The sequence below is a fragment of the Misgurnus anguillicaudatus genome, chromosome 21 (assembly GCF_027580225.2).
Source record: "Misgurnus anguillicaudatus chromosome 21, ASM2758022v2, whole genome shotgun sequence".
NCBI lineage: Eukaryota > Metazoa > Chordata > Actinopteri > Cypriniformes > Cobitidae > Misgurnus > Misgurnus anguillicaudatus.
Window position 1 is genome coordinate 41006936 of NC_073357.2, and position 23282 is coordinate 41030217.

The window sequence follows — 23282 nt, forward strand, 5'->3', positions numbered from 1 at the left end:
AATAAGGGTCATTGCTCTGCAAATAAAAAAAACTGTTGTTATAATGGAAGTCAATGGGACAAAAATGGTCACGAACCATAAATGAGGGAGAAAAAATAAAATCGGATGCTGCACAAAAACTAAAAATGCATCAAAGCCAATGTTTTTACTAATCTTTGACATGCCCAAGACTGTGAAAAAATCCAGTCCACAATCACTTTTTATATTGAAAATCTATAATTTTTCCCCCGAATGGAAATCACCATTTCCCCCCCAGTGACACCACTTATGAACTTGACAATTAAAGAGTTAAAATCATGCAATTTTTGTAAACATTTGGTAGTTTTGTACTGAGGTTGATTAACAGATTTATGCAAGAAAAAATATTTATCTGATAAAGTTTTACAACAGTTTAATTTGATGGCATTTTTTGGCCACTAACAACCTGAAAGGGTAGTGAATTTGAACAATGCATAAGGGTTAAGCTAGTGTAAGGGGTAAAGAGGCAGTCACAGAAATATATCATACTGTATGGGGAACGTTTAAAGTTTCTATCATTTGTTTTGTAATATTAGAAATGTCATTAATTATTTTTTAATGAGTAACACAATAATATAGCACATCTTATTTTTAAAAGTGTAATTGCCCAGCATTGCATGTGGTGTTAAATACTGGTTAATAGAAGCATTATAATCATTCATCATGTTGGAGGGCAGAGTTGGAGGCTGTGGGAGCCAGACAGCCTGTGAATATATGAAAGCAATGAGTGCAGCTCAGGACAGCACTTCACCACCAGACCATGGCTAATGGGAGTTTAACAAGGTATTAAAACATAGAGCATAGACCATTATTTAGACTCCAACCTGACAGACATTCAGAAGAACAAGCTGAAACAAATCAGCTGAGAGAAGGATTGTCAGCCGTTCATTCATCACCTGAACGATGCTTCTGTTGTGGCTAAGTGTCTTTTCCCCATTGTTTATTTGTCAAGCAATTTTAATGTTCAGCTCGGCTCACCTCTCTTAATCTTCAAATCCAGAATGGCTCCCCGAGCAGCCTGCCCAGGACTGAGATGAGCCCTGCCTGCTGGCGTGATCAAAGACTAGTTTTATCCTCTAGAGGGGTGTAGGTTACAGTACCATTCACTTTACGGGTGGTCAAAGGGTCAGATGTACTTGCAACCACAAAGGAGATAAATCCTAAGAGTAGCAAGCCCAGGGTCAACAGATAGGGTACTGTATGATGTATGAGGCGAGTGGGGACGATATCATGTCCTATGCTTTCACGGACCACCACGACTCTATGACCACTTATCTGAATGTCCATGTGGTGGCTTGAAACCAGAGCTCAGTGATAGGATCAAAAAGTAAGCGACTTTTGAGATTAGTACTCAGAGTCAGAAACTCAATGTGTCTGTAATGTAGCTCTATTGGTAAAAGGATGGCACACGCAACACCACAGCTGTGGATTTAGTTTCCAGAAAAAATGTAAAGCCTAAATTTATTGTAGGTTGCTTTGTTTACACTCTTAAAACGAATGTGTTAAAACAACACAACTAGACACATCTGTGTTATTTTTGGCACAACACACTTTGTGTTGTTTTAACACATCTTGTGTTGTCCCTTTTTTATTCATTTGAACACAAAATCAACACGAAATGACACGTGTAATGTAATAAAATAATATGATGTAATAAAATAATGCATAATGTGTTAAATAGGATAACACAAAACAATAACAAATGGAAACAAAGGGTGAAACTGCATGGCTATGAAGTAGCTTCATCGTGAGAGAAAGAATTCCTGAAATTGTGTCTCACATAGAGGTCTTCTCTGGTCCAAAGAAACGTACCCGACCCGAAAGTCTTACTGAAGTTGACTTCCGGACCAAGAAGATGTCAATTCAAATCTCACTAGCCAATGAAAATAAGTCCCACCCACACAAGAGGTTTGTGCCAGAATGGTAAACATAAAGATTCATAAGTTAAAAAGCACCAATTGTCCAATTCATGATTTTACATTTTATTTGGTGTGTAAGTGTGTATTAGTACATGTTAATGATATGCAAAAGGTACAAACCCCAAAGTAAACGATGACGCGAGTTATCGTCTCCAGCGTAAATCTCTTTTCTTGCACTAAAACAAACACACGGATTGTAGGCAACAGTTTACTTCCTGGATTCGGAGATTTAGAGAAGACCGGCATTATCATAATTCCTCCTGCTTTGGACTAACAGCCTGTAAGTTAACTCCTGTTAGCATTGCATTGTTAGCGAATCTTTCAAACATGGTAAGGAGCGCCACATTTTCCGGCTGATGTCAGAGGTATTCAGGTCCATGACAACGTACAGGTTAGCTGACCAATCAGGGACAGTTTTGTACAAAATCCATGCATTTCAGGAAGACAGGGAAATCATGGAGCTACAACAATGTACGGTATTTGGAACATTATGTGTTTTTTAAGCATAAACCATGCAAACACATTATATTATACTAAATACTGAAAATAACGTTGTTTTAGCAATGAAATAGGTGCTCTTTTAAAAACGTAAATTAAAATGCTGAAAGCATGAACGAAAACTCTGGCAGTGAATGACCATGATTTGCGAAAATGCTTTTCTTTTTTGCTTTGTTTTCAGAATGTTTTTTTTCTTTTCTCATTGTATATTTTTGTTCTTTATTGAATGTTTGCTTTTAGTTTTATGGGCACAATTTTATACTTGTTTGCATTACAGTTGTGTTTCTCTTCACCATATTCTTTAGTTTGTCTCAACTGTTGAATTCTTAAAAAGTTCGTAATTTTTACATCAAGGATGCTTTATTATTTAATAATTCAAGAAATCAGTTTTTTTTCAAAAGCTGTCATTTATTCTTTTCATGCATAATGATTGGAATCAGTGTGTGCACTATATTTGTACCAAAATGCTGTTGAGATTTGACTTAAATATGAACTTTTATGAAGAGGCCAAGTCTCGCCATTACGGTACAGAAATGATAGAGTACAACGAACCACAAATGCTGTATCTTTATCTTGATTATTGTATTTGGAGTGTCAGTGTTGCCACTCCTTATCCCCAGGCTCTCTCTGGTCATTGCGGTAAGTGAAGAAAGAAGCTTCAGAACAAATTACTGCTTGTTCCTCCAACCTATCCACTCCTGCAATTTTTATATTTCCACACATGGGGGAAAAAATACCCAAAACAACAATATTTAGGCTGCAATTACTGGAGAGTAAAATTCTATGTCTGACAGCGCATGAAAGATGATGGTTTTGAATGGTCAAACACGCCACTCCGAAGATTCTTCTTCTTCAGACCGCTACGCTAAAAATAAAGCGAGCCGGCCTGCTTGCTCGCTGCAAACAAGGACACAATGGAGGCTCGCTGTGAGGTCTACATTAATGCTCTTCAGCCAGCATAAATCAGATGGTAATAAGATGCAGAGTGTTTACTGCTCGAGTAAATTTCTGAGCTTTCATGTACAATAAATAAACACTGACGTTTAAAAGACTACAGGAACGAAATAAATGAGCATGTAGGTGTGTGTTTGTGTCTGTGTTTGTGTGTAATTGATAGATCACAGTGAAAGTCCTTTACCAGCAGACTCCCAGGTGCCTCCTCTCCCACAAATGATCTTCCTCTTACCTAAAGCCTGTAGGGCTGAAGCCCACCTGCGGTGGTATTTTACACAGGTACTGTTTTTCCAGACAGAAACAGCATGTCATAGTCGTCCTCTCTACATCAAAAAACACTCAATTTTAATTCAAGTGTGCTTTATTGGCATGACAAATGTTTTGTTGCAAAGTATTTACATACAAATACACAAAGAAGGCAGTACAATTAACAAAGAAGTTACTTAGTAAAGGAATATAAATGAAAAACATACATGTTATTGGCAAATAAGCATAATACCAGTTTTGTAATTTGAGAGATTTTGCATCTGTCTTTTTAAAATCATGAGCATAAATTGATCCTGAGATAGACAGATTTGTCTAGCTGTCCATAAAGAAAGTCTTGAGCCCTAAAAACCCTCTGGGCTACAAAAAATGAGGATGAGGTTTATAGATAAATATATAACATTGTAATTGGCTGTATTAAATTTTATGCTTTTTGTGTATTAGATGAAAACAGTATTTATTACATATATGTAATTTCCTTTCAAATAGATGTGGACAGATTTTTTCTGTTAAGCGAAGCACCATGAATTGCATGTGCTCATGACCCAGCTGAGATCTTCTCAAGGGGATGTAACATTTTTAAATATATTGTTTTCATTTATAATCCTATTCCCTTAATACGTTGTCTGTTTTTCGCTGTTCTACACCGAAGGTAAAAAAAAACTTTACAGCCTCTTTACTGGATGTATTCAAACAATTCCATCATAGGGATAAGGCACTTAAGATTTTATGGTTCAACTCAGATGGCTTTTAAGAGGAGACGGATGAGGAGGCTTGATCCCAGATTAAGAAGTCATTATCTAGTCTTATCAGATGGTACAGCATTGTTTAATACAAATCCAAAGTCTTTTTTCTTGTCTCATAGCTAAGCCACCCTCATGCACCCACACAGACTTACACATGCTCGCTTGATTATTTGTACTATGCTGACACTCTTTTGAAGTCCAGAAAACACTGACATAGTGCAAGAGTGATGCTCTTTCAGCAGCCTTGGTTCCAGCAGTATTTTTCTCATTTATTTTTTTTGCAGAGGGATTACAGAAAATCTAAACCATGAACTAAACCAATCAGCTCTGAAATTAATCACTACAAACTTTTTGTTGATTTTTTTATCTTAGAAAAAGACTGAGGTACAAGATTGCGTATTTGGGCAATGATTTACTCATCCCATGAATAATTGCAAATGATCACATAAAGCAATAAAACATATCTGACCTATAGTTTTTTGAAGGGGGTAAGAATTTAATTTTTAATAAGTTTACACAAGCAATGTTTTATCATTTATAGGCACTTGTGCAATCTGAGAAAACCTTTTGTCAGGATTATAGATAGATCAGTTCTTTACTGAAACGTGGCCATCTCATTCCTTATAACGCCAATTGTTTCAAACGTATTTCTCTAGAAAAAAACTAATGGGATTTTTCCTTAAGAAACTTGAGTTCATGTTTAGGTTTTATGTCTTGAAGCCAAAGATGATATCAAGAATGTATTCTCCAGGGTATAGGGTGAAGTCAAGAGGTCAGTATTGTAAGGCATTTTTACAATTTCCTAAACTTTTTGGGGTTTCAGTAACACAGTCAAATAAATAGTTGGGGCAACTGCCACTCTGAAGTATATTGATTTATTTCACGGATTATGATTTATGAGCCTTCAATAGTCAACATTCTGGTCTGGATACCACAGTTATTTAGTTAAAAAAAATCCAGAGCTCTATTATTGACAATACAATATGGCTGCATTGGGTGCTGAGTAGAATTTAGTTTTCATAAGATTTATAGGCTTATACCAATTACCACTAAATGAATGATTCTTTACAAACCTGATGTTATCACATACATTCCACGTGATCTGTGCTGTCTGTTTCCTCATAAATCATTAAAACCTAGCAGGCTAACGTTGAGATCTCTATCATTTTCTGGAGATGTGCTTTAACTGACCACACATTATGGTTTCAGTGTTCTCTCTGTTATTAAAACCCAGCATGGGGTAAATTAAGAGCAGATAAAGGCATAGTTCTCCTCAGCTGGGGCTGCCGCTGCTGCTCCACAACATGCAAACAAATATAAAACAAATGATATGCAGCCACATAAAGACAGGGGAAACAAATGCTCGCAAATATGAGGTTAGACGTTGAGGTATGACCTCAGTGCCTATTGCATTATTTTGGTTCAATTGTGTAAAAAGTTGGCACGTATGACCATTGAAACCAGCTTTGAGTTTCACAAAGCTAACCTAAATGGATAAAGATGCATGTTTTAAGAGCCAGTGCCATTCTGATGTTTCAAATTTTTTTCTTTTTATGGTATTCCAGAATCCAGAATTGGTCCTATAGCATCTGTAATCAGAAGTCAAGAGCTGGATGGCATAGACAGCCTCATGTTTGGAAAGACATCTATGTGTGAGCCCTGTTTTTATTTAATGCACTCAATTTACCACACCGCATATACAGTACACCCATATGTCAGCATATGAGCGTTGCTTCATGATATGGTGTGGATGTTGAGCCCACTCCATTCAGTGCAGTTAGGGCACGGTTTTATAAACAGGAAAAGAAATATTGGCACACAAATATGCGGTAAATAATAACACTGTAGTCAAAGCAAAGCTCATCTTCCAGTGGGGCTTGCTGCGGTTGGCTTTGAGAAGCTGAGCCCCCAGCCAACGTTGACTAAAACATCTGACAACAGTTTTTCTAAGGGCTTGTTTTAAAATGAGGCTAAAACCTAATGGATTGTAAAGGCGCAGTTTAACTCGCTGAATGATTCTATTCACATGGAGATTTCCTTTGAGCTATTTGTCATATGGTGGACATGGTATAGAACGCGGTAAACTTGGCCACCGTTGTTCATTAGCCAAAACCTGAAGCGCCTGAAAAACAAAACAAATTTTAAGATGCTTTTAATCAGAAAGCTCTTTAAATTGTTATTTAGTGCTTTGGCTCAAACCCTCCTTTATAGGAACGTTTAAAAAATCAAGTAAGAGATCCTTTAATAAATCAGCAAGCAGTAAAAACAAACATACAAATCTGTAGGCTACTGTAACGCTCACATTCACACATCAGTAGACAGAGCTTTTCTCGTGATAGGACTTTGGAGCCGATGTGTAGTGGTCACTAACAGCTGTCCTCTCTCTGGTTATCTCATCTCATGTAGGGAGGAGAAACTCTTATTTGGATAGTGTTAAAACAAAGTATAGATGTCATAAACTATTCCAGCAAACACTTAGGAGCTTCTGTATCTGTAGCCTACATGTATTATACCCCAAGCCTCACTAAACACGAGCTGAGCTTTTGCTGAACACGTTAATGACAGCAGAATATTTGAAACAAGACCTGACGTGAACGCGCTTCATTATACAGTACAGCGTACAGTATCATAAATCACCCCTCAGCCCATTCACAACTCTTCAGTTTTAGATCGAACAGATAAACTTTCTCCACAGCGTGTGTTTACTTGCTCGAGCTGGCCATTCGTTTAAAGAGTGTTTCTCATTTCAATGAACTCTGTGATCTCTGTGCCTGCGCTCATCTGTTTGTCCGACAGTGATGAGCGCTGATACCCTAAATCGCCCGCAGATGCTCGTCGCTTATTGGTGGAAATCCAACCCCCACCTTTTGCCCATCAGCCGGTGCCACTATCGCCTTGTAGTATACACACGCGCACACACACACACACGCGCACACGCACTCGCTGACTGTCATTGCTCAGCATTCACCAGCGCGCTCCCGGACGCTACCTGTACTCGCGAACACGAGCGGGCTGCTTCGCCCTGATGCACCCGGTGGATTTTACTTGAGGGAAAGTGCACATAAAACAATTAGCAATGATCGTTTATTGCATTGCATGGATTTGCGGATTGTTCCAGTGCCAGTTTTTGAAGAGGTAACAGGAAAGGTGCACGCATGTCCATATGGATTGCATTGTTTTATTGCTCTGGACTTTACAGGTCCCGCTTGTGAACAGCACGTCAATGAGATTGCTGGCCAGCGTGTCGTTTGGGAACTTTGTCAAGGCAGGTGACATGCTGAAATCATTCGTTTATTAGATGTATAATACTCTCGTTTGGTTATTATTCACAAGTTGATGTTTGCTGTGATTTTGCAGGCTCTGCTGTTGTGTTGCCTTCAGTCTGTGTCATTAAGCGGTGTCACCGGGGGTCTCTATCACGGTCTGTGTCTTAACGCATTGACGTTATTTTTTATCTATTTTCTGAACGATGACAAGCGAGTTTGTGTTGCTGGGACTTACTAACTTGCTGGTGAAAAGTTGCTGTATAATTTGGCAAACTGTTTCTCTTACCTGTTTTGCCCTGAAGCATACCTGTAACCAGACATCTATAAATACCTCCATAAAGCATGCTACACAAAAAGTTTATGATATAAATGTACTTCCAGCTTGTAAGTATCCTTTCCCTGTGATTGCGCATATGTACTGTATGGATGTGCGCATTAAAGGCATTAATTATAGCTGCCACCAGAGCAAATTATAGTTCTTTTTCCTATTTATTTATTTATTTATTTTCATCTGTTTTATATTAACCCAAACATAAATGTGGACACATTTTCTTTGAAATGGACAAAAATATATTTTTTTCTGATGTTAGAACCGTTTTGCTTACATATTCAGATATGCTTAGCAGACAGATATAAATATGAAAAAGTCAGTTTATAAAACATTAATAAATTATATTACGAAGACATATATTTATCCCTTATTATCATATATCAGTGACTTTTTGACTGCATATGCATAACTTTCATTTGTTCAGTGTATTTTTTTCTGGAGTGTAATAACTTTACTGTTATTTTAATAGGTAAAAAATTAGTAATAGTACATGAGTAGTTGTGTCAAAATATTTAACTGGCAAACTATTAACATTAATGCATTTGGCAGATAGTTTTACCCAAATTGACTTCATAGTGAATTCAAGCTATACATTTATTATCACTTTGTGTGTTTTCTGGAAATCAAACCCTTAACCCTTTGCGCTGCTAAGGCAATGCTCTACTAACTGAGCTACAGGAACATGCAGACTCTGACATTTTACATTGTGTTGTCCCCAGATTATGATATTGCAACACCAGTGGAAGTAGACTCACTCGGCAGCTACATTTCTCATGATGTGTCAAGGCAAAGTCGGAGCAGGAGATCCCTGTCTGAAGCTGGTGGTCAAGTGCACTATCACGTTTCTGCATTCGGAAAGGACTTACAGCTAGATCTGCAGCCGTCGCGTGTGCTGGCTGATGGGTTTACTATACAAACACTGGGTGCAGAGGGCATCAACACAGCAATCCCTGACCCTGCTATTCATAAATGTCTATACCAAGGTTCCATACGCAACCATTCAGAGTCCTCTGTGGCCATATCCACCTGCACAGGCCTGGTAAGTGTTACTTCTATAATCTCTCTTAAAAATGTATTTTCTGGTTTTCGATTGGTGTAATGGATAGCAAACATTGCTGCACTAAAGTTGTACTGATAAAACACACACACACACACCCAGCGTATATGTCTGAAAATGGGTAAACAGGTTCACTGGAGCTCTAAAGTAAACCGAAGCGGAGACATGCTGGAGCGTCAAGCTCTGCTTGACAAATCTTGATCTCACTGTTTTTCTATAGAGAGGATCACATGTCTCACCTTGGATGGTAGACTACTGTAAAACCATATCCAGAGTTCTGCCTTCCTGTCTCCCTTGTTCCTTACAATTATAGACGCAGTGAGGATTCAGGCACTTGGCTGGCAGTGCTAATCTTTGCATTGTCCTTTTCATTAGTGCTAGCTTCTCCACAATAAAACAGCAGTGACCCATTCTTTCAAGATGGTGTGACAACACAATGTGATTTGGAAGCAATTGAATTTGAATAGACTCCTGGTACTCTTTGATCTACTCCCCCATCTTTTAAAAGAACTTTTCTAAAGGATGGCCCAAGCTATAGGTGATTCTCCCAGCAGTCTAATGATGCCCCTATTTTACATATACAGGACACCAAACAGGACCTTCGTGTCCTTTTGGATTTTGTGCTTAAATGTAAAGAGGAAAAGGGATATGTCCAAGTAAAAAGGGGTCTTACTTTCTCTTTCACCCTCACTTTCTTTTCCCGTTCTTTGTTGGAATGAGAAAGAACGAGTCACGGAGGACTTTAACCCTTCCATGTCATCTCCACAGGATGAGGAGCTTTGGATTAAGTACAAATGAGAATCTATTCATCCCACGGCTGAGCTGTTGTGAAAAGCCGAGGAGGAGAGATAGAGAGAGAGAGTGAGAGAGAAAGGTTATGTGTGGTGAGAACCCAAGTGCAGAAGTAAAATAAATGCTTCTGTGGATAAAAAAGCCCAAAGCCAGTACATTCAAAGGTAGTCCTGTCCATTAAGGTACTGAGTGGATGAAAGCCTGATTTGCTTGGTCTAGTCCTCTTACTCTCTGTTAAACAGTGTACAGCATACCAGATGGAGAGGGATTCTGTTGTTAATTGAAGAACAGGCAGTCTTGGCCTTTGAATCAGGAAGAGGGGGATTTACTCTCTAAATCCTGCTTCATTTAAGTTTTTAATTACTGTGCTCTCGGCGCCCTTCAGCTGCTATTATCACTTGCTTCGAATGGATTCTCTGACCTCAGATTTCACTGCCTGATCAAACAAGAACTTTGCTCCCGTTTAATTCTGGTACTGAGGTTTTAAGTCGTCCTGGTGCATTTCTAGCCTGAAACAACAAATCTGATGATCACAATGCAGCGGATTAGTTGGTGTATTCATTTATATGGAGATTCTCTAGGTGGGCAACATCTATGATAGCATCACAATTTTAAATAACAGGTTGAGCTTCTAAAGTCGGTGTGATGTGGGCTGTGGTTTCCTGTTTAGAGGTAATAGTGGCAGAACTTCGACCGTATGAAACTTTGGGTCGCATGGCTGTGCAAGTTCAGAGTTGCATTACTAGCCTGTAGGCATAAGTAAATTCACATCCTTCACAGCTTTTTCTGGGTCAGCCTTCCATATGGGTGTTGACAAGTTCAAGCCCACCCCACTTTGAATTGTACAATTCTGCCTTTCAGATGCAATTTGACTGGCTGGGCCACCAAACCATCCAGAATCGGATGCATTATGACAATGAAAGACTATTATAAAACATGCATTGTTAAGGGAAAATCTTTTACTATGTTGCATTATACCATGTTACAAACAAATTGTTATTTTGCGTTAAAGATTAGTTTGATGTGAAATCGCGGTTACACTTTATAATAACAATCCATGATAGAACTAAGACCTAAATTAATTCTTACTTAAATATAAACTAGTGGGGGCAGATTCCTAGACAGGGTTTAGATTAATAAAGGACTAGGCCTTAGTTATATTATGAAATTGAAATTGTTTTTACAAATAAACTTTGCAAAAAAAGGTGATGCCGTCGCGTTGTGCGACGGTCGGCGGGATCATGCCGCTTCTGGACGGTAGCTACTCAAATTTTTTTCCAAATTTTTTACCATTGTCGCTTGGGGTTGGGGTTAGAACGACTTTCTGTTACATAAAATTACATCCTAACCCTAACCCAACTCTAACCCTAACCCCAAGCAACAATGGTTTAAAAATCAGAAGACAAAAAGTATAAACCAATACAGAGATCCTAACCCAAACCCGAACTCTAACCTCAAGCAACAGTGGCTTAAAAATCAGAAGACAAAAAGTATAAACAAACTGACATCCAAACCCCAAGTCTGGCCCCAACCCCAGGCGACAATGGTTTAAAAATTGGAAAAAAATTTAGTAGTTACCGTCCAGAAGCGGCATGATCCTGCCGATCGTCGTATAACGTGACGGTATCACCGTGACGGTATCACCTTCCGGGATTCCCTTTTGTCTATATCCGACGCTGAGGGATTAGCATGAAAGCAACGGAGTTCCCATTTCGTCGATATAGTGATGCATAGGGGCACCCTTCGCGTCTTCATACTGACGCTGAAGGTGGTTGAACATGCTTCAGATTTTGACGCCTTGGGAAGTGAGAATGTGTTGCATATGTTAAGAGGTTTCATTACAAGTTAAGGCAGCTTAAACATTAATTTTAGTTTAGTAGTAGGATAAACTCTGTCTGTGAAACCGCACGACCTAATCACAAAATAATAAAGAATCATCATTAGTGTAATAATTTACAGGTATAAAACTAAGGTGGACGTTATGCATTTATGAATTAGTAGTAAATGACTCTTCATTAGTTTGTAGTACATGCCTTAACTCATCATTAGTTTATATTTAACTAAGACTTAATTTAGATCTTGGTTCATTACGGTTCATAGACTGTTATTGTAAAGTGTTTCCGAAATTGCTGAACTAAGTGTAATGTGTAATGTATTAACTCATCCTCTGATCAGCATGCACATTTATTTATTAAAGTAGGTACACTCTCAGACAAAAAGGTACAAAAGTTGTCAAAGGGCAGCACCTTTTCAAAAAGTACACTTTTGTTTCTAAAAGGTGCATAATGGTACCTCAAATGTATATCTATACCAAAATGGTAAATATTAGGCCTTTTTTAAAAGGTACCGTCCCAGTGACAACGCTTGTAAATTGTTTCTGAGGGTGTAATGAAGCAGTTGACTTCACTAGTTCTTTATCTGTTCATGTTAGTCAACATCGTTTGTTAACAATCAGCATGTTTGCAAACACTGTTTGCTAAGGTAACAATGGATTGACTAAATTGCCATAGATAACAAATGTTGTCAGTAAATTATCTCATGTATATCACACAGATGAAAACCATTTCCTTTTACGTGATGTTTAACTTGATTGAGATGCCAAAACAAGGAAACTCCTCCACATTATATACATTTTTATATTTTTTAAATAGAAATATTTCCCATATCAAGGATTTTTACTGAGCATCAACACAGAAGACCGATCAGCATAGTTTTCTTTAATGGTCATTGGTGTTTTTAATGGTCATTGTTGTTTTTAATGGTCATTGGTGTTTCAAACTTCAAAAGTAGCCTAAGAAATAACCACAACAAACAGCTGTATTTCACAATAAAGTTTGTGTATCAGTTTCTATTTTTAATAATGTTAAAATTGTTTAATTTATTAAAATAAATACATTTTCTATGAGCGAGCAGGACAGCAGGAGTTGATATGCTCTTCTGATTGGCTGTGTTTTTTTAAACGATTGTTGCATCTCGTATTCGATTCACGTCTGGTTAAGACATGTTTTTCCGAATTTCAGCTTTTTCCAAACATGTCCAATCATGCTGAACTCAGACATGACCTTTTCCACCCCCCCTTTGGTTTAGTTGTTAAACTTTCACCCATGTTTTCCAGCCATGTTAGTATTTCATTTCAAGAACACAATAAATAATTTCTGATTTGGGTAACTCATTCATACACCTAAGCAGACCTATTTACATGTTTCTGTTATACATAATAAACTGCATAAATATCAAGCCATCAATATTCTAGTGATAGATGATGTGAGATATACATAAGCATTGTCTTCATAGAAATCACACACCTCATGTAAGCTGTATAAACAAAGACAATGAGCAATAATTGAATCAATTATGCACCATGTACAGATGTTATGAGGTGTTTGTGACTTTTGCCGAGCAGGTTTCCCACTTTCTCTGTCTTTCTGGCAGAGTCTTCGGGAATTGTGGGGGTTCATGAAGCCTTTTTGGATAGCAAAGAGTCTTCTTTTATCTTTTATGGACAGCCCAGCCCATAGTCCAGGGTGCTAGACTGTCTGTGAATGTGTGAGATGCAGTCGGAGGTGTGTGTGAATTGCTGCTGAAGCACTTCAGCTGTGTTTATTCAGTACCAGACCTGCTGGTTCAAGCTGATGCGCTAGCGTGTGGGATTGCACTTAGGAAAAGTTTTGATGCTAATTCACTGTGACTGCAAAGGAGAAAAGCTGTCAGTGCACTCAAAGCTTGTCTGGATATACTGCAGTGAGCGTGGAGCACCAGGCCATTCAAACTTCAGTGGAAGAAAATGACTGAGACTTACAATATACAGTCTATAGAGAGCGAATCAGCAGTGCTTGTGTGATTCAGGAAATAGTGAGAATGCTTTGGCATTTCCATCTGTCATAATGATGGTATGGTTTGTGCTGTTGGTGACCCCCCAGTTTGAGACTGACTTCCAACTATTACTATTAGTGTAGTCATAAACTATGACCACAGATTATTCATAATGTAATAGATTCATTATTAATAGATTATTCTGTGATAATCTTTATAATATGACTGTAGACCCTTGTATTTATATATTTAAAAAAAAATGTATGTGTGCTTATCCTTTCCTATCATTTAACTGGCAATAGGAGTTTTTGCTTTAATGAAAAACTCTGTCACATTAAACACCTCTGTGTGTATTGGAACCCATGTGAAAGTGAATGGGGTCTGGGGCATTGCATGTAGATGTCAGGATTTTCTAACCATGCTACTAAGACTATTTGCATCTTGAATATTGTGATCAGGGCCGGCTTATTGGGAGTGTACGTCGGACTGACGTAAAAACCCAACGTCGGCCTAACGTCAAAACCCAAAGTCACCCAGACGTCAAAACCAAACGTTGTTGTGATGTAAAAGCCCATCGTCGGGCTGACGTAAAAACCCAGACGTTTGCAGGACGTCAGAATGCAACTTTGGCTTGACGTAAAAACACAAAGTCGGACTGACGTCAAAGCCCAAAGTTGGCCTGATGTAAAAACCCAGGGTCTACCTGACGTAAAAATCCAAAGTCGGACTGACATCAAAACCCAACAGCATGCTGACATCAAAACCCAATGTCAGCCTGACGTCAAAACCTCTCATAACAGCATCACGTCAAAAACCCAGAAGCGGTCTGACTTCAAAACCCAACGTCTGCCAGACGTCAAAACCCAACAGCATGCTGACGTCAAAACCTCTAACAAAAAACTTACGTCAAAAACTCAGCATCGGGCTGACATCAAACCCAAGGCTGGGCTGACGTCAAAACCCAACGTCTGCCTGATGTCAAACCCAAGTCACCCAGACGTCAAAACCAAATGTCGTTGTGACGTAAAAACACAGCATCGGGCTGATGTCAAAACCCAACGTTGGCCTGACATAAAAACGCAACGTTGGAGTAACGTAAAAACCCAACATCGGCCTGACTTCAAAACCCAATGTTGGCCAGACGTCAGAACCCAACGTTGGCCTAAAATAAAAACCTAGCGTCATGCTGACAACAAAACCCAACAGCATGCTGATGTCAAAACCCATTGTCGGCCTGACGTCAAAACCTAACAACAAACTCACGTCAAAACCCAAGGCCGGACTGACATCAAAACCCAACGTCTGCCTGACGTCAAAGCCCAAGACCGGACTGACATCAAAACCCAACGTCTGCCTGCTGTCAAAACCCAACGTCTGCCTGACGTCAAAGCCCAAGACCGGGCTGGCATCAAAACCCAACGTCTGCCTGAGGTAAAAACCCAACGTCGGCATCATATTACATGTGCTTTGTTTCACTTAATATGTATTTTACTGTACTTGTCAAAACAAGAATTATTTTGACATAATTTTGTGTGAATTTGTCCGCTTTAAGCGCATGCTTAAGTGAGAATCAGTTGTGCGCAGTCTGAAATACTGCTTCCCGGCTGCGTCCTTGGGATGTGCTTGCACACAAAACTTCGCATTCATTCTCCTTCACATTAAATTGGCAAGGCTAAAACAGTTTCGCAAACTGTCCCTTGAGTCATTCACGCTGGCCACGGACCATCAAGCAGTTTTCACCTTTTCTGAGATTTTTATGGTAAATAATGAGGTCTCTATATGACCGCCTGTATCGCCTGTAGGATGGTCCGGCCCTGCTAGCGATACTTAGTCTTACAGATGCATGCTTTGCATTAGTTTGTAATCCTTTCTACCTTTCTGTTCGAAAGCTTACTAAAACAGGTTCAGCCAATCAGTCAATCAATCACATGAGACAACACTCAGTTGATGAGTAGGACATTTATACCTGTGTGAGTTTTGGGGGGCAGACAGACAAATTGAAACCAGAGTGAATATACCTGTATGCTGGCATCCTTTGTAGTTACAAATGTCTCCCACTCTCCCTTTCATAATTCACAGGGTATTATGCCATGTAAGCATTGTGGGAGTTGCCAGGGGCAATTCCCTGGTGGTCTCCGTGGTGACAGTGATGCAGAGGCTGCTTAAGGATGCCAGAGAAAAAGGCCTGTGATAGAGTAAGAGAGATAGAGAGGGCAGACTGGTCCCTGTAACAGCATTCTACCCGCTTACTGTAAGGACAAAAACTAATGGCCAGTGGAGAAGTGGCTGTCACACCAGTACTGTCAAGCCATAAAAAATTATCAGGACCTTAAAATTCATTTTGTACAACTTGTGTGTGGCATTTAATTTCTCAAGGTTAAATTAGCCAAGATCATGCATCGTTCTGGAATTAATGGGGTGATAAAATAATTTTTTTTGTAATTGATAACTAACCTGTGTGATATGTGAGGCTTGGACAGTAGATTCATCTTTTAGGTCACATACCTTAATCAGTTAGCTAACATACCCATGGGAAGACATTGTGAGCTTGCTCTTGCTGGTTTAAAGATGAGAAGTACTTTATCATCTTTTGTTATAGATTTAAATGGTTGGAAATTTTTATTCCAGCGATTTTCCATTTAGTCTCTTGTGCACTTCACATTAAGACCATTAATGGACCTGCTGTCTAAGTATTATGTTCAAAAGAAGTTACTTGAAGGTAATTTTCACTTAAATGTTGCCTTAGAAGATATATGGGCATTAAGCAACCCAGTATGATGTGACTATGCTATAAATAATAGACTTCTTTATCAAGAAATCTAAAGGCTACTGTTTTAAAATGAATTCACCCAAACCTCCCTTAGAAAAGAGATATAGATATGAAATAATTTAGCCACAGTGTATGAGTGGTCACATCCTTGTTAACTAAATAAAAACTTTAGTTACCTGCCCAGTGCTTACAAAAGTCTTGCATCATCGCTACAATACGTTAAAGGTGACATAGAATGATTGAACGGGGTATTTATCCTTGTTCTGTGATGTGACATGTAGGCATGGGCCGGTATAAGATTCTGGCGGTATGATAACCTTTAGCAAAAATATCACGGTTTCACGGTGTTACGGTATTGCCATTGCAACACTAAAATGTGTTATTTTTTAAATGCCAGGTAAATTTAAAGCCTTTAAATTATAATATGCTTTCAAAAAATATATAATATTTTTGTAATGTATATTAAATGTAAACATCAAATCAATCACATGACTTAATGATTTAATGAATTTTGTATAAACACAGCTCATACCTTGGAGACGGTATCACAGAATATTTCAGTGGTTTTGAAACCTTGACTGTTTAAAACCTCGGTATACCTTGAAGCCGGTAATCGGCCCATGCCTAGTGACATGTAGACAAAATTGTTTTTGTTTGGGTCTGTAATGCTTTAGAAGCTTCCTAAAAACCTCTCTCAGATAGCTCTATTAGGGTGGGGGATTATAAACAAGTGGTTTTGCACCAATTTGGCTCCCCCTACAGGCTTAACTTGCAATCTCATTACTGATTGGCTGACTTTGCTGCCACTCAAAAAATGTAGCCAATTATTTTAAAGTGGAGGGGCAGTGAGATGCCTGTGATGTCATAAGCATCAGTTTGTCAGATTGGGACGTTTTCTGGAGGACATTTCTAAAAGAGGAATTTCTTTGAGACTGAGATGTTTAGCATGTTTAGCACTTTTTGTATATTTGTGAATGCGAGTAGACTACCATTATTCAACAAAGACAAGGTAAAAATGTTTTTTCATTCTCTGTCCCCTTTAATGATTTCCATTACCATTACCTTTACATTATAATATAGACAATATATTTATGTAACTTTATGTACATACCTCGTTTCATTATAGTTACTGAGTAATGGCTGTTCCTAAGGGCGCACTCATAAGAATGGTTGCCTTGAACCGTGCCCGAGCACGATGGTCCCCCCACCTCCACAGGTTGGCACTCAGACTATACTTTTATCAATTCGTGCTTGAGCATCCTGTCTTAATTAGGATGCCATTATTTAAAAAAAAAAAAAAAAAACAGAAAGTAAAATGCTCTCTGAACACTGGAGCCAATCGTAATGTTAAGTTTGTGGCTGATGTGAAGTTGACTTCTTGTCTTTTAAACCGCAAATGTCAGAAATGTGTCTTCAGACATTCACAGTTACAACAGTCAGTTTAAAAAAAGAGAATGAGTTAAAATTACTAAATGGCTTTTGGCCCAAATGTTCTTGCAAGGTCCTTAATTTGTCTGTGTAAACATTCCCCACAGTAGTCACTGAGTCGACACTCTGGTCAGACTCAAGCCGGTGGCAGAATGCAGATGTGTTTTAAAGCTGGGTAATAAGCAGCTTCTGGTTTCTCACCGCTCTCTTCTAACCTTTACGGCATGTAAACACTTACTCATCTAGATTATAATGCCAGCTTGGTCGGAGGCTTTTAAAGCACATGCAGTTTACACAAAAACATGCTAATTATGTTTCATGGACAGAGCAAGGAAATAAATGATTTTCCATACTTGTGCTGAGGACACACAAAGAGACTAGGGTGTACTCACATTATGTAAATGGTAATGTAAACGAGTATGTTTGACCCCAAAGTACGGTTCGTTTGGCTAGGGTGATAGCTCCACACAGTATCAGGGTGCTGGATACTTAAAGGAACAGTATGTAAGAAATTTATATCAATTAATCATAAAATAGCTCTGATATGTCACTAGACATTAACAAAAAATTTTCATTTCAAATACTTATAACACTGACAACAGTGGTCTGGACAGGATATTGTCATTTAAAAAGTGGAGTTGCAGCCCTCAACTGATGTTTATGTTGTCATTTTGTGTATTGGCCACCAGTTGGGTGATTGCAGTACCAGTTTTAGCCACAAGTTTTGTGATTGCAATACCAGTTTCGGCCACAATCCTACATACTGTTCCTTTAAAGGAGCTCTACGTAGGTTCAGAAATTTCTAACCGTTACTGACACCAGTGGCCGTTATAGAAACTGCAGCCAGTCTCATGCTCGTTCTTGGTGGGCACACTCGTATGAGCACGACCACAACAACCACAGACAGCTCATTGAGAATCACCAGCATGTTTACAAATGTAAGAAAAGTTACAGTACTGTAAGGTTATTGTTTGACAGACCATATTTTTGAAAAATGTTGCAGTGCTACTTTATATTTTCAACAGAAGTCTACTTCTAAAAGTTTTGTAACACGACACTGTAAAACACACTCCCGACACTCACAATCTTAATGCACTCGTGCTCTGAATAAAGATAATTCATATAAGAAAGTAACTTTTGAAACGGTCCTGTGCTACATGCTATTGTTAGCATTTCATCACAAAAACAATAAAATAATATATTACAGATGCCCTGTAACTATGTCTTACCTTTGCAGTAAAAAGAAAGCCAGCTCGAGGTCTGTTTTTATACCCAGCGCTGACTGGAGCTCCCTCCAAGAATCAAATGCCAATATATGGGGTTCCTTTTGTGCCAAAATTAAGTTGACATGCTATCTGTGTATGCTATGTGTCGTCTTCCATGTCTGTGTGTCTGTTTACTGTCTGTGTCCATGTCTGTCTGTCTATGCTATGTGTCGTTTTCCATGTCTATTTGTCTGTTTACAGTCTGTGTCAATGTCTGTCTGTCTTTGCTATGTGTTGTCTTCCATGTCTATATGTCTGTTTATTGTCTATGTCTATGTGTTTGCCTACATGACTCAACTTTTGTGTGTGTCAACTCAACTTACTCCTGTCGTCTTTCCTTGTTGTTTGACTGTGTCGTCTTGCTGTGTCAATGCAGCTTGCGTCATGACTATGTGTCGTTTTCCTCTGTCGTTACCATGTGTTGTTTCCCTCTGTCGTTACCATGTGTTGTCCTATTTTCTCATTGTTGCTTTGCTTTAGGGTTAGATTTACATAAAATGACATCCTTACCCAAACCCAACTCTAACCCTAACGCAAGGCTAATCACCAAATTTAACCCTAAACCGAAGCAACAAGGGTTTGAAAATAGGAAAAAAAACAATTGAGTAACCAATAGGTGACAATGACACATAAACAAAAATACGTAATCCGTTCACGAAAAACGCGTAAATTTGTGACAGTATCACAAACTATTACGTGATTATAGGAACGTCATTTCGTGACGCTGGGTAGCGATTGGTTTATGACATTACAGCAGCTCGAGAGTGATTGGAGTATTGGCTGGTCCTCAAAACCCAACATCATGCTGACGTCAAAACCCAAATGTCAGCCTGATGTCGAAACCTAACAACCAACTCACATTAAAACCCAATGTCGGGCTGACATCAAAAACCAACATCAGCCAGACGTCAGAACCCATTGTAGGCCAGACGTCAGAACCCAACGTTGGCCTAACATTAAAACCCAGCGTCGTCCTGAAGTAAAAATCTCTCTTGTGGTTATTAATGTCATATGCCAAACGATCTGCACAGCGCACATGATTTTAAACACACCTAATAAGCAATAAAGTAATATTCATTCTTTCAGTTGAGTTCTTCAAAATACTCGCATCTTCTAATGACGTACTTGGGTACTAGGGATGCTCCGATCGATCGGCCGCCGATCGTAATCGGCCGATAACGGCATTAAATGACGCGATCGGCACTCGCTAAATTTGCCGATCTCATGAGCAGATCTTTCTGTTTACTTTTGTCATCATAGCGTTCCTGATGCGGCTGCAATTAGAGACCATTTTACACAGTGCACGCATTTTGTAACCCGTTGCTCATGTGTTACGTGCACATTTGGATTTCTCTCTCTGGCTTTACAGAGATATGCGTATTTTCTATGAGGACGCGCTCCGGTCCTCAGCGCGATGCGTCTTCACATTCCTATCAAACAGAGTATACAACACATAACTATCGCGGACAATTGCATCCTCATGACGAAAGTTTATTACTTGAATTCGTTTTAAAGTTTTGAAGGTTTAAACTTCCATTTTCCTCTCAGCTGCACTTGTTTGCGGACACCCGCTGCACGCATACACAGCAGCCGGTCATCAGTGCACGTGAAGAGAACGATCTCTCCCACGTCTTAAAGCTACAGTATTCTTATTCATCTCTCAATAAAATTCTCTCTGCTCATCAGTGAAGAACTGTTGTACTTCATACGAATGCGTGTATATTTAATTCATACAGTAAAGACTGTGAAGTGTTTTATTTGAATTACTTTTAAGAGACATAAACCTTTTTAAAGGCATGTTACATTTCTCTTTGCAAGAAGAAATATTTGTTGTGCTTATTTATTTGATTCTCTATTTAAACAATAATATACCTAATTTATAGTTAGTTTCATTTCTACAAATGGTGCAAACTCTGCTAGATTATAGATAAAAGATTCCCATTCCACTGCCATTCTGTGATCGGCACTGATCGGTGATCGGCAGATCATGATCTTGATGATCGGTAATCGGTGATCGGCCGCAAAAATGCTGATCGGAGCATCTCTATTGGGTACACATCAGAAAGTGAAGTGTGAGTGCAGATTAGCGGGGGAGTGAGGACAATTGTCCTCGGGTACGGTTCGGGTATGGTTAACGAAGGGGCGCACCCATAGTCAAAGACCAAAGATCTTATGAAAGCACATTAAACAGCTGGTCCCCACGGTTAAATTTTACATGGAGCAACCTTTAAGAACCGTGGTTTATTAGTTAATTCCCACATCTGATAATCCTTTGAAAATGTGACTAATCTCCATGTCTCAGTGAGGGAAGCGAGAGTTAAAAGACCTCTGGCGGCTTTTGTCTTTGCTGTGAAAATGAAACGTGTTTATCTGGCAGACTGTGGCCCTCTAATCTGCATCTCTTACAAGTGTTCCTTGAAGGAGATAACTAAATGTCTGGCACATGAATGGGAAACCAGAAAAATTCGTCCCTTCTTTGAGCGTAATGGGCTTTGAGTAGTCAGTTGTTTTTTGTAGAAGGGTGCATATGTATAATTACGTGATCTCATATTACACATTATTACATAAAGACTTGCTGTTACCTGACTTTGTAGTCATACTGTAAGTAGTGCAGAAAAGTCTGTCAAGCGTCAGATCCGGTGTGAATTTCCTGTTTTTCTAAAATACATTTTTGTGATTGTGCCACTTGGCAATAGATTGCATTAAGTATCATTGGCTGTGACAAATAGACTAATCAATGTTGTGATAATAGGATCCCTGCTGTTCTTCAAATCTTTTTTATCTTTAGTTACCTTTCTCTCTTATGTTTTTAGCCAGCTACTTTTACACCACATGTTCTTAGACATGCTGCCAAATTACAAAAAATACCTGTCCCAGATGGAATCCATTTACCCATTATCAAACCAACGCACCTACATCTGCTAACTGCTGGGCAGAGTTGTTAGATATTTGACAGTAAAGTTTGGTATGTCTTTTAAACAAATAGAGTACATGTGTTATAATTGTTTAAAGTGGACTGTAGGGCATTTGCATTGGCCTTTTAGGATGTTGGTTAAATGCATGTTTGAGGGGTGGCTTGTACGGGAAGGACTTCACTGCAGGAAGCTCTTCTTGGCTAATGTGCTTTGTTCAGAAAAGGAAATCTGGCAGCTCTTCGGAATCGGGTAGCTTATGTAGTCAGTCAACTGAGGTTCATTTTGATCTTCCATTACCACTTACTTTAATTCTTTTGCTTTGTGTCAGTTAAGGTTTATTGCCTGCTCTACTCCTAAAGTGACATGTTTGTCAAGTATGGAATGCATACTTGAAATGTGACCTCTGCATTTAACCCATCTCAGTGAGTAGTGAACACACATCCCCTTACAGTGCCCGGGGAGCAATTGGGGTTAAGGTGCCTTGCTCAAGGTGCTGTGAGACTCAAGCCAGTGCAAACACTATGAATAGAAACAGAATAAATTGGCCAATAAGTACAGTATTCACAAGATACACAGATACAAAAAATAGAAACTGTTCAGACTTGCATGAAACCTTACCACACACTTTTCAACAATCACACAAATCCAACTAGACATTTTTAGATTGATGTTCTCCTAAGGGAAGAACTAGAAAATAATGAAGAAAATTGTACATTTTATCTGTCAGCATGGTTTGCATTATAAATATGTGCGCAAACCCACATCAAAGTGCCGGGGTTGTCAAATTATTTTTGAAAGTAGTGTTTTATCATCTAATGCAGAATGTTTATCAATAGTGTTGGTTTTTGGTTGTAAGTATAGTTTTAATGCAAAACTACGCTCTAATTCCATATGTTAATAATAGGATGATTCAGTAATAATAGGGCTATTATCATCAAAAAAGTTAACCCTGTTATTTAAATAAAGTGAAATTACATAGTGCCCATTTTTGGTACCTTGCAGCAGACGTTAGCCTGTGCTTAGTGTATGTGTGTGTGTGTCTGCATGTATGTTTGATGTTGTAGATTTTAGGTTCACAGTGTATCACACTTCTGCATGACACAAACAGACACACAAGCACATGGTGAATGAAAGAGAGATCTGAAATAAAGGCATGTAAATAGCTTATTCAAAGTAGCCACTGCAGTTCAACGGGACAGGAAAAAATCATAAATAATTACATAATCATTTAGTGTGAATCAAGGCC

General features: G+C 38.7%; 1 protein-coding gene across 3 annotated transcripts in view; it reads left to right on the top strand.

The window, feature by feature from the left end:
- The first annotated feature begins 7207 nt into the window (after window positions 1-7207).
- adamts18 (ADAM metallopeptidase with thrombospondin type 1 motif, 18) overlaps window positions 7208-23282 on the top strand; it is a 62430-nt gene continuing 46355 nt past the window's right edge. The window contains exons 1-3 of one of the 3 annotated variants that reach the window (XM_055207793.2): window positions 7208-7664; window positions 7757-7820; window positions 8716-9035. In XM_055207793.2, the coding sequence (XP_055063768.2) occupies window positions 7563-7664; window positions 7757-7820; window positions 8716-9035 (486 nt within the window). In that variant the 5' untranslated portion in view covers window positions 7208-7562. Of the gene's footprint in view, window positions 7665-7756; window positions 7821-8715; window positions 9036-23282 lie in introns of those variants that run through there. The other 2 variants (XM_055207785.2, XM_055207802.2) reach the window with 2 other exon arrangements.